The sequence below is a fragment of the Hemitrygon akajei genome, chromosome 15 (genome assembly GCF_048418815.1).
Source record: "Hemitrygon akajei chromosome 15, sHemAka1.3, whole genome shotgun sequence".
Lineage (NCBI taxonomy): Eukaryota > Metazoa > Chordata > Chondrichthyes > Myliobatiformes > Dasyatidae > Hemitrygon > Hemitrygon akajei.
Genome location: NC_133138.1, coordinates 75,812,428 through 75,824,450, shown reverse-complemented (window position 1 = coordinate 75,824,450; position 12,023 = coordinate 75,812,428). Strand labels below are relative to the sequence as shown.

At 42.3% G+C, this 12,023-nt stretch overlaps 1 protein-coding gene across 1 annotated transcript in view; it reads right to left on the bottom strand.

The window, feature by feature from the left end:
• The window catches only part of LOC140739474 (uncharacterized), a 40,687-nt gene that overhangs the window by 4,225 nt on the left and 24,439 nt on the right, over positions 1–12,023 (bottom strand). Inside the window, exon 5 of the mRNA XM_073067810.1 lies at positions 9,419–10,346. Coding sequence (XP_072923911.1) covers positions 9,419–10,346 — 928 coding nt within the window. The remainder of the gene's footprint in view (positions 1–9,418; positions 10,347–12,023) is intronic.

Below are 12,023 nucleotides of genomic sequence, written 5' to 3'. Positions count from 1 at the left end.
CCTCCAACTTCAATCGGGATTGTTTTTACACTCTTAGAACAGCTATCCCCCAGCAGACTACAAACCTCCTGGTTCATCTTTTGGTTTGGCTATGTTCGGTATGTTCCCAAAGACACACATTCATCCTCAAAGGTCCTGATGAAGTCAGTGACAATGAAGCATATTCATTTAGTTTCAAGATGAGTCCCTGAACAATGTCCACTCCACCGATTCAAAGCAATCCTGTAAGCACTTCTCTGCCTCCCTTGACTAAACCTTCTCAGTCCTCAACACTGGTGCTGCGTCTTTAATCTCTGCCTATACGCTGGGAGTAGAAGTACAGCCAGTTGATTGGATTTTTCAAAGTGTCAGATGGTACGGTAAGTGTTTTTGATGGTGGTATAACAGTGGTGAAGTGTGTTGGCTCCTCTCGTTCCACAGGTGATATGTTGGTGGTAGTTTTTCAGAGGCTTCTTCAAGCTGACCTTGTTGAAATCCCCCACTTTGATAGGAAAGGCACAGGGTGCGCTGTTTTGTGACTGCTGATTACAGTACTCATTTCTTCCAGTGTCTACCTGACGTTGGCCTGAGGTAAAATGTACACTGCTGGTAGGATGATGGCAGAAAACTCCCTTGGTAGATAACATGGGTGACATTTGACCACTAGACATTCCAGTTCATGTGAGCAGGACTGAGACAGAATCTCCATGTCTCTGAACCACAATGGGTTAATCAGAAAGCATATTTCACCTCCTCTACCTTTGAAAGACTGAGCTGTCCTGTCTTTGTGGGGAATGCTGAAGCCATTGGGCAGCAGCGCTGTGTTTGAAATGGTGGAGGTTAGCCACGTTTCTGTGAAGTAAAGCATGCAGCAGTCCACGATGTCCATCTGGCACTGCATTCTTGCTCTGAGATCTACAATTTTATTTTCCAGATACTGTACGTTCGCCATCAGGAAAGTTTAGATTGGGGGGGAGAGGGTCTAAAGCCACCGGGTGCTTAGGACAGAAACGTGGAGAAATGTCTTTGTTCAGTGAGTTTGTAAATCTTTGTAAATTCACTACCCTAGATTGTGGGTGCTGAGCTAGTACATGTAGTCAAGGCTGAGATCAATAGGTTGCTAGTAACAGGAGAATTATGGGATATGGAGAATTGACAGGAGGGCAGACAAGGTACTAGATTAAATTATTCTCCCTGATTAGCATAGCAACCTCATAAATTGAAGTTCCTTTTGTTTTTTTACTTCTTTAATTTAATAAAAAATATAATTTTAATTATTATTAATTACATGATTAAAACAGTTTCTGACTATATTTCAAAGTCTGTGACAAAGACCTCAAGCGGTTTGACAACTTAGATAACCTGGAATTACCTCACTACAGTGCTTCAGATAGAACGGTTGTTACTTGAACACCCTGAATATGTAAGAACAATATCCAAGGCTTTTCTGCCAATTCCTTCCTCTTCTAGAACATGGAAGAGTACAGCATAGCAACAAGATCTTTGGTCCGCAATATTAGTACCGAACTAATGAAATGAATAATTAAATGCCCACTAAAGGGTGTCACTGTAGCATAGGGATTAGCGCAACACTATTACAGCTCAGGGCGTTCTGGAATTCAATTTGGATACCGTTTTTTAAGTTGTCTCTGTGCATCCTCGCTGTTGTTGGCCAGGAAGAATGACAATCAGTGAACAGGAATGGAGGCAGCCATTTTGTGAGACTGTCCTTGCAGCCCCCATTTTGTGAATTGTTTGAACTGATTTCTTGCTTTTGAATAATTTAGTCAAAGCAATGGAATGTGACTTGCTAAACCTGAGAACATTCTGAGACAAGTAGCTATTTATTATGTACGGTGGCAGGCTTGCAGGAGTAGACTAAGTGTCTGAGTCACCTGGTTTGTTTGGTTTAACCCAGTCAGAGTTTAAAAGAACAAAAGGCACGAGGCTGAGGGCAAAGGCCATAGAACAATACTGGTTGTAGCCCTGGACCACAACTAATAAGATGGAAATGCCAGATTTAAACTGATAAGAAGTGTTTAAAAGTAAGGAGCTTCACATGCAAGGGAGTGACAGCTCTCCGGAAATCAACCATTACAGATGTGGAGGACCTTCATATTGGACACATGGAGATTACATCGGGAGCACGAGGAACACTGGCCTGTGTAGACTCCTTTCCCAGGTACTTTTTCTATTCTTTGACTGTTCATGGGAGATCAGGGAAACTTAGTAGTTGTGCACACAGGTACTTGGTTGTGTAAATTCACATGCTTGTGAACTGAGCCAATAAAGGTACTTGTCAGTAAATATAGATTCTTTGTGACTAACTGATCATTATCACTAAGGAGTAATCCTTGTAACACCATTCAATGTGAGTTTTCCCTCACAGTCCAAAGATGTACCAAGAAGGTTAATTGGTCATTGTAAAATTGTCCCGTGATTAGGTCAGGGTTAATAGGGGTTGTGGGGTTGCTGGGGTAGTTTGGATTGATGAGCCTACTCTGTGTTATATAACTAAATAAATAAATAACCCCTTCTACCTACATAATGTCCATATCCTTCCATTTCATGGAAATGGAGATAGAAAAGGTATGTAAAAAGGGCAATGTTACAATGGTCGTGGAGGGGATTTAAATATGCAGGGAGATTGGGAAAATCACATTGGTATTTGATCTCAGCAGAAGAAATTTGTAAAAAATGCCCATATAATGGGTTCTTAGAAGAGTTTGTGGCCAAGAACCAGATTTTATTAGTGAGCTAAGATAAAGGAATCTTTAGGAGGCAGTGATCATAATGTGGTAGAAAAAAACCCTGGAGTTGAGGGGGAGAAGCTAAAATCAGATGTATCGATATCATAGTTGAGTAAATGTAACTAAAGAAGCATGAGAGAGGAACTGGCTGAAGTTGATTGGAAGGAGGGAGGACAGTACATCAGCAATGGCTGGAGTTTCTGAGAGTAATTCGGAAGATGAAGGATTAATTCATATCAAAGTAGAAGATTCTAAAGGAAAGACGAGGCAACAGTAGGCCTGAGGCATCTCTCAGGCGTAATGAAGATTCCGGACTAGACTGGAATCAAGAAGGGATGCTTGACAGCTGTGGTAGGGTTTGAATGCCATAACCTCCTACAAAGTTAAATCTTGTGACATTAGAGACAGCAGAGCCTCGCTTGGAAAGAGCTCAATACCTTCTATGCATGAATGCCAGAACAGGGAGGAACCATTGCGCACCCTCTCCCGATGATACCTTGGTCTTGGTATGTGAAGATAACATGACAGCTGTCTTCAACTGAGTGAATCCAAGGAAAGCACCTGGTCCGGACAGAGTAACTAGCCGAGTGCTGATGACCTGTGCTGACCAACTGGCTGGTGTTTTCATGGATATCTTCACGCTCTCGCTCCAGCAGTGTGCAGTATCCACCTGCTTAAAGCAGGCTCCAATCATACTGGTATCCAAGAAGAGTGTGGTTACCTGTCTAAATGACTATCACCCAGTGGCACTTACATCCACAGTGATGAAGTGTTTTCTGCGGCTGGTGTTGAAGCATATCAGCTCCTGTCTGAATGGTGACTTGGATCTGCTCCAATTCACCCAATGAAGCAACTGATCTACAGCAGATGCCATCTCATTGGCATCTGGAACAACCCTGGAACATCTGGACAACAAAGATGCATACATCAGGATGCTCTTTATCAATTACAACTTGGCATTTAACACTATCATCCCCTCTAAACTCACCAGCAAACTCCAAGACCTGGGCCTCAAGACCCTCTTGTGCAACTGGATCCTAGATTTCTTCACTTATAGACCCCAGTCAGTTTGAATTGGCAAAAACGTCTCCTCCACAATCTCCATCAGCACAGGAGCACTGCAGGGATGTGTACACAGCCCCCTGCTCTACTTGCTTTAGACCTATGACTGTGCAGCTGTGTGCAGCTCCAATACCATATACAAGTTTGCTAATTAAACCACTGTAGTGGGCTGTATCAAAGATGGTGATGAATCGGCATACAGGAGTGAGACTGACAATTTGGCTGAGTGGTATAACAACAAGAACTTCTCACTGAACGTCAATAAGACCAAGGAACTGATAGTAGACTTCAGGAGAAGGAAACCAGAGGTCCATGAGCCAGTAGTCATCGGAGGATTAGAGGTGAAGAGGGTCAGTAACTTTAAATTCCTGGGTGCCACCACCTTAGAGGACCTGTCCTGGACCCATCATATAATTATAATCACAAAGAAAGCATGACAGCACCTCTACTTCAAGAGACCGCGGAACTTCAGCATGTCATAAAAAACCTTGGGAAATGTATAATGTGTGGTGGAAAGTGTGCTGACCGGATGCATTACAGCCTGGTATGGGAACACCAATGCCTTTGGTGGCATTGACCTCCCACATCATGAAGACCCTGGAGAGACTTGTTCTAGAGCAGCTCAAGCCAATGGTTAGGCCACACTTAGACCCCCTCCAGTTCGCCTATCAGCCCCGACTAGGAGTTGAGGATGCCATTGTCTACCTGCTGAACCGTGTCTACGCCCACCTGGACAAGCTAGCGAGCACTGTGAGGGTCACGTTTTTTGACTTCTCCAGTGCGTTCAACACCATCCGCCCTGCTCTGCTGGGTGAGAAGCTGACAGTGATGTAGGTGGATGCTTCCCTGGTGTCATGGATTATTGATTACCTGACTGGCAGACCACAGTACGTGCGCTTGCAACACTGTGAGTCAGACAGAGTGGTCAGCAGCACTGGGCTCCACAGGGGACTGTCCTGTCTCCCTTTCTCTTCACCATCTACACCTCAGACTTCAACTACTGCACAGAGTCTTGCCATTTTCAGAAGTTTTCTGATGACTCTGCCATAGTTGGATGCATCAGCAAGGGAGATGAGGCTGAGTACAGGGCTACGGTGGGAAACTTTGTCACGTGGTGCGAGCAGAATCATCTGCAGCTTAATGTGAAAAAGATTAAGGAGCTGGTGGTGGACCTGAGGAGGACTAAGGCACACGGTGACCCCTGTTTCCATCCAAGGGGTCAGTGTGGACATGGTGGAGGATTACCAATACCTGGGGATATGGATTGACAATAAACTGGACTGCTCAAAGAACACTGAGGTTGTCTACAAGAAGGGTCAGAGCCGTCTTATTTCCTGAGGAGACTGAGGTCCTTTAACATCTGCCGGACGATGCTGAGGATGTTCTACGAGGCTGTGGTGGCCAGTGCTATCATGTTTGCTGTTGTGTGCTGGGGCAGCAGGCTGAGAGTAGCAGACACCAACAGAATCAACAAACTTATTCGTAAGGCCAGTGATGTTGTGGGGGTGGAACTGGACTCTCTGACGGTGGTGTCTGAAAAGAGGATGCTGTCCAAGTTGCATGCCATCTTGGACAATGTCTCCCATCTACTCCATAATGTATTGGTTAGGCACAGGTGTACATTCAGCCAGAGACTCATTCCACTGAGATGTAACACTGAGCGTCATAGGAAGTCATTCCTACCTGTGGCCATCAAACTTTACAACTCCTCCCTCGGAGTGTCAGACACTCTGTGCCAATAGGGTGGTCCTGGACTTATTTCCACTTGGCATGATTAACTTATTATTTATTTATGGTTTTATATCTGTCTGTCTGTCTTTGGAGTTGAAAATCCTACAAAAGGTAAATCATGAGTAAAACCATCCCAACCATTGGGCACGTCTACATGAAACACTGCCGTGGAAAAGCAGCACCCATCATCAGAGATCCTCACCACCCAGGCCATGCTCTTTTCTCACTGCTGCCATCAGGTAGAAAGTACAAGAGCCTCAAGACTCGCACCACCAGGTTCAAGAACAATTACTACCCCTCAACCATTAGGCTTTTGAACAAAAGGGGATAACTACACTCATTTAAGGACCCCTATCTTGTTATTTCATGCTCATTATTTATTGCTATTCACTTATATCTGCATTTGCACAGTTTGTTATCCATTGTTTAAAGTTACTGTTCTATAGACTTGATAAATATGCCCGCAGGAAAAGAATCTCAGGGTTGTATGTATTCTGACAATAAATTTTACTTTAAACTTATTGAACTTTGAAAAGAGGGGGCATAAAATATATCAAAAGTTAGTGGGAAACTCAAGGAGTGTAGTGGCTATTACTAAGAAGGTTCTTGGGAAGCTGAAAGGTCTGAAGTCACCTCGACCGATGAGCTACACCTTAGGGTTCTGAAAGAAGTAGCTGAAGAGCTTCTGAAGGCATTAGTTTTTTATATCTTTCTAGAATTACTAGATTCTGGAATGGTTCAGGAGGCTCAAAAAATCACAAATATCACTCCATTCTTTATCAAGGGAGGGAGGGAGGCAAAAGACACAGGCCAGTTTGCCTGACTTCAGTGGTTGGTAAGATGTTGGAATCCAGTATTAAGGATAAGGTTTCGGGCTACTTGGAGATACATGATAAAATAGGCCAAAATCAGCATGGTTTTCTAAAGGGGAAATTTTACCCGACAAATCTGTTGTAATTTTTTTGAGAAAGTAACAGACATGATAAAGGAGGGTCAGTAGATGTTGGTTATTTGGATACTCAGAAGACCTTTGACAAGATCCAGCACGAGGTTATTAAACAAAAGCCCATGGTATTACAAAAAAGATGCTAACGTGTTTAGAAGTTTGGCTGACAGGCAGTGGCAAAGAATGGGAATAAACAGGGCCTTTTCTAGTCGGCTGCTGGTGACTAATCATGTTATTCAGGGGATGGCGTTCGGTATACTGCTTTGCACGTTATATGTTAATGATCTGAATGATGGAATTTATGGCTTTGTGGCCAAGTTTGTATTTGAAACAAAAATAGGTAGAGGGGCAGGAAGTGTTGAGCAAACAGGGAGGCTGCAAGAGGATTTGGGCAGGTTAGGAGAATGTGAAAAGAAGAGGTAGATGGAATACAGTGCAGGGAACTATATGGTCATGCTTTTTGGTAGTAGATACAAAGACATAGACAAACTTCTAAACGGGAGTGAATTCAAACTGGGGAAACTGGAGGTGCAGAGAGACTTGGGAGTCCTAGTGTAGGATTCCCTAAAGGTTAACTTGCAGGTTGAGTTAGTAGTAAGGAAGGCAAATGCAAAGTTAGCATTCACTTCAGGAGGACCAGAATATAAAAGCAAGAATGTACTGCTGAGGCTTGATATGACATTGGTCTGACAACATTTGGAGTATTGTAAGCAGTTTTGGTCCTCATATCTAAGGACCAAAACTCATATCTATGCTGGCATTAGAAGGTCCAAAGGAGGTTTACAAGAAAGATCCTGGGAATGAAATAATTAGCATATAAGGAGCATTTGATGACTCTGAGCTTGTGCTCACGGAAGAAGGGAATCTCAATGAAACCTATTGAATATTGAAAAGCCTGGGTAGATGGACATGGAAAGGATGTTTCCAATAGTGGGAGAGTAGGACCAGAGGACACAGCTTCAGAAAAGAAGTATGTCTCTTTAAAACAGAGAAGAAGAGGAATTTTGCTAGCCAGAGGGTGGTGAATCCGTGGAATTAATTGCTACAGACGGTTTTGGAGGCCAGGTCCTTAGATATATTTAAAGCGCATTCTGATAGGTTCTTGATTAATGGTTACGGGGAAAAGGCAGAGGAATGGAGTTGAGAGAGAAAATAAATCAGCCATAATCCAATGAAAAAGCAGACTTGATAAACGGAATGGTCTAATTTAGCTCCTATGTGTTATAGTCTTATGGTCATGCACATTCATGTGATTGTCTACAAGCATTTTGAATTCCTCTATCGTGTCTACTTCTACTGCCATCACAGGCACTCTCCGGTCTGCGTACACAACTTGCCCTCAACACCTCCCCTGAACTTACCTCCTCCTCATTTAAACGTATGCCCCTTTGATATTAGACATTTCAACCATGGAAAAAAGATACTGGTTGTCTATTCTATCTGTACCTCTCTAATCAGCTTCCATCACTTTAGACAAAACAAACACCCCTAGTTTATGCAAGCTCTACTTTTTGCACAAGCTCTCTAACCCAGGCAGCACCCTGGTAAACCTGTTCTGCAGCCTTTCCAAAACATCTAAATATGGCACCACCAGACCTGAATGCAATACTCCAGATGCGGTCTAACTAGAGTTTTATAAAGCTGCTGCATGACCTCCCAAATCTTGAACTTATTTCCATGTCTAATAAAGACAAGCATGCCATAACCCTTCTTTACCACTCTAACAACCTGTGTAACCACTTACGAGGAGATATAAACCTGGACCCCAAGGTCCCTCTGCTCATCGACACTATTAAGGGTCTTGCTATTTCTTTACATTTTTACATTTCTACTCTCTCTTCTACTAAGAGTTTGCCTTGCAGTGAATATGCTTGATTCCTAAAGGAACTTACTGAGTATCTGGGAAGAACTTGTCAGTGTAAAGCCTTACAGTCAGCAGTTTCAACGCCATTCACTCTGGACTTGCAACCAGTATAAAGTAACCAAGAAAGAATTTGCAAGTTATTAATAATCCTTTAAAATCATCTGATGGGGAGTCCTTAGATGCTGCTCCTTCCATCTACAGCAATACAAGGCCAAGACAGGCTAGAATGAGGTGATTGAAAATGCAGTGCTGGCGGCAAAGAGGTGCTGTTCATGCAGTAATCTGATATGCCAGCCTGCATTTCTATTACAGCTAAGGGTTAATTTTAACCATGTGTTCAAAAATGACTAAATTGTAATAAATTATATTAACTAAAAATCTATACTTCCACAACTCCAAGATGGTAATATTTACACCTAACTTTATATAAAAATATAATACTTTTTAAATGTAAATATACTGCATATTTATACATATTTTTCAATAATCTTTAATGATTTAACTATGATCTTGTATTTTTCTTTGCAGTTCAACAGTTAAAAATCACTTAACCAAAATACTTGTCTTAAATTATCCTATAACATGTAAACTACACTGTTAGAGGAGCTGAATTTTCAGCTGATGCATTAAATAATCTGCTTTCATTATTAAAACCGATGGCTGATGCATCTCACCTATAGTGTTTCTACTATCAAGTATATAAGACACTTTCAACCTCCAAATAAAAAGCTCCTTGAGCAAAAATTGTTTAATCTGTTATATTCTCACCATGTGTGCAATTACAAATGACAGCACTGGATCGATTTCCTGCTTTGGAAATTGGAACTCTGAAAAGATTTAGTGCATTCTTGGGCAAGGTCAGGGAGAAGATTGAACCCTATGGGACTGAGCTACAAAACTTGCAACAATTAGAAATTAGGATACTGCCACTGGAGCAAGTCTACATATCTATCAACTCCAATAGATATGCAGGCTGACTGATCAGATTACTGTATGAATCCGCATTGATTTGCAGTCTGAAAATGCTTTTATTCCCCACTAGTTAATTTGCTCCTTTTTGATCTTCTATAAACAAAATTGACTTACCACGGCCTCTGAATGACTTTGAATTATGATAATAGGGTTGTTGCCACCTCTGCTGTTTCTGGAAAACTTTTTTCTTCTTGTATACGTTGATGGGTGGTATTTTCATTGCTGGTGGTAGGGTAGTCACACGCTTCAAAACCTCAGCTTTCTTTTGTATTTGTTCCACAAGTTCAGCACCCAGGAGGTCAGATGATGTCATATTTGGATAGTTCTGTGGTTTTATAGAATTCTTGCCAAATTTGAATAACTGCAACAAATTCTCGGTCCGAAGGCCAGTCAGCCAGCAGTGAGTCTGTCCAGCCCATACTATCGACTGATGACACGAAATTATTGTTGACTGTAGTCTCTCTATTAATTGTTCAGAAGTTAGAGTATCTAATTCTCCAGACAAATCATCCAATTCATGTTTCTGTATGGCAAGCATAAGTGGGCCTACAATTTCTGCTACTTTTGACTGTGCCTTGCATAACACTCTCTCTGGTTCACCGAGCAGCATCTCCAGATCCTCACGTGAATTTACAACTTTCTTACCCATCAGGAGTTGAAGAAATGCTTCATCTATCTTTGGTGTGTCTAGCTCAAACAGATCAGGAGTCCCAGTAAAACTCTGTAGGTATTGTTCATGAGTTTCTAACATTGGAATTTTGAAAGCATATGGTAAGAATCTGAAACAGTCCAGTTCTTTTCCTTCAAAAGTCTGTGGATTCCACCTCTTATCTTTAGTCGGCATGTTACCCTCAATTGGTACATTGGCCCACCTCAGAAGTTGTGCTGAATATTTAGCTCTGAGCTCAGCTAAAGTTGGTGTGCTTGTTGGTGCTAAGATGTCTTCTTCAGGCCCAGGTTTACCTTGAGGGGCACCAAACTGCTTTCGCTGAAATGCTCCAAAGGAAGACACAAAACCACCAGTTGGTTTTGTCCCAGGAAACTGCAATAGAAAATGAATATAAAAATTATCATCAATCATTCACTGTGATGCGCCTTCTTTCCATTTGATTTCTCATACTTCGAAACATAATAATGGTTGTTTCAACAGAACATCAAATCTTCATTTAAGAGTATTCCCTATCTTGTTAATTTTTTTGTCGACAAAAACATTGGATTGTAGTATTGTAGTAATGTTCAAGTGTCTGCGACAAGGTGAGTGCCAAAATTCCACTGTTGTTCCTTTTTGTGCACTGTGGTGCATTGGGCTGCAACTTGCCGTTTCTTTAGCATTTTTGTCTGTTTTTTTCACAAGGCCAATTAGCTAGCTCAATGTTCAACCCAGCACTAATGGAAAGTGTGCAGGGAGCTGTCCAGATTCAAACCTGGGACCACTCGTCTCAAAGTCGGGTGTGTATATAATTACACCACCAGACAGCTAAAATTCCATTGTTCTGTCAATAATGTGTTAAAGCTGAAAAAGGCAATGATTCATTATGCCTTTGATAAAAAAAAAGTCTCTCTCTCCCCATTACTAAAAAATGGAAATGTCAACCAACCAATTACATAAATTTGCAGACAGAATTTCAACAAGTTAATTCCTGGGATTAGGAATTAAATTCCAAGAACGACGGCAATTAGAGGAGGAAAACTGGCAGTTTCTTTGTTATGCGTGGAGGTGCACTCTGCTTCTCCTGGTTGCAAAGTAGTTTTTTCAAGTTACCTTTGTCTTTATTTTGGCTGGCCTCTCCTTTGAAGCAGGCATCACTGGCAATATCAATTGCGAATGCCCAATGCATAACAGTGGATTGATTTTGTAACATATTAACCTCACCCCAGACTTTCACACGCTCGTAGTGAGAATATCAATTACAAGACATGCAGAACATCAGAAGTGAGCATTGCATTCTCTTGCTTTTAACAATTACATAACATTGATTTTGGGTATAAAGGGCTATTCTGGGTATTTCACAACAGTCCCTGTTGCCTGTGACACTAAGAGTGTCATTCTGGCATCCCAGTCAGCAGCGGGGGCAGCACAGAGAGGAGGCTTCTCGCAGGTCGGCAGTTTAAAAGGAGAGCTTTGCGGATGCTCAATGGCAGGAGCAATGCAGAGAGGAGAGTAAATAAAAGTACAGAAGGGACAAGCAGAGCGGCCTTTGTTGGGAGTTGGCCAGAGGGGGAGAGTAGGCCTATCAGGCTTTGGCTCAAAGGAAGCTTCGGCTCGGAAGAGGCATTAGCTCTGGGTAAGTTGTCTGGGTAAGTTTCTGCTAAATTTCCCTTTTTTTCTTCCTGTGTCAGGGATACTTAGTGTGGTTTAAGTGGATGTTTTATGTTCTTCATGCCAAATGTGGGAGTCCTGGGAGACCCAGAATCTCTCAGGGAACTACGTCTGCATGAAGTGCATCCGGCTGCGGCTCCTTGAAGACCACGTTAGGGATCTGGAGCAGCAGTAGGATGACCTTCAGTTTTTATGGGAGAGTGAGGAGATCAACGATTGGAGTTACAGGGAAGTAGTCACCTCTAATTTGCAGCAGGTGGGTAGCTGGGTGACTGTCAGCAGACGGAATGGGACAGTGAATAAACAGTTTGAGCAGAGCACCCCGTGGCCATTCCCCTCAATAGTAAGTATACCGTTTTGGATACTGTTGTAGGGGATGACCTTCCAGGGGAATGCCAT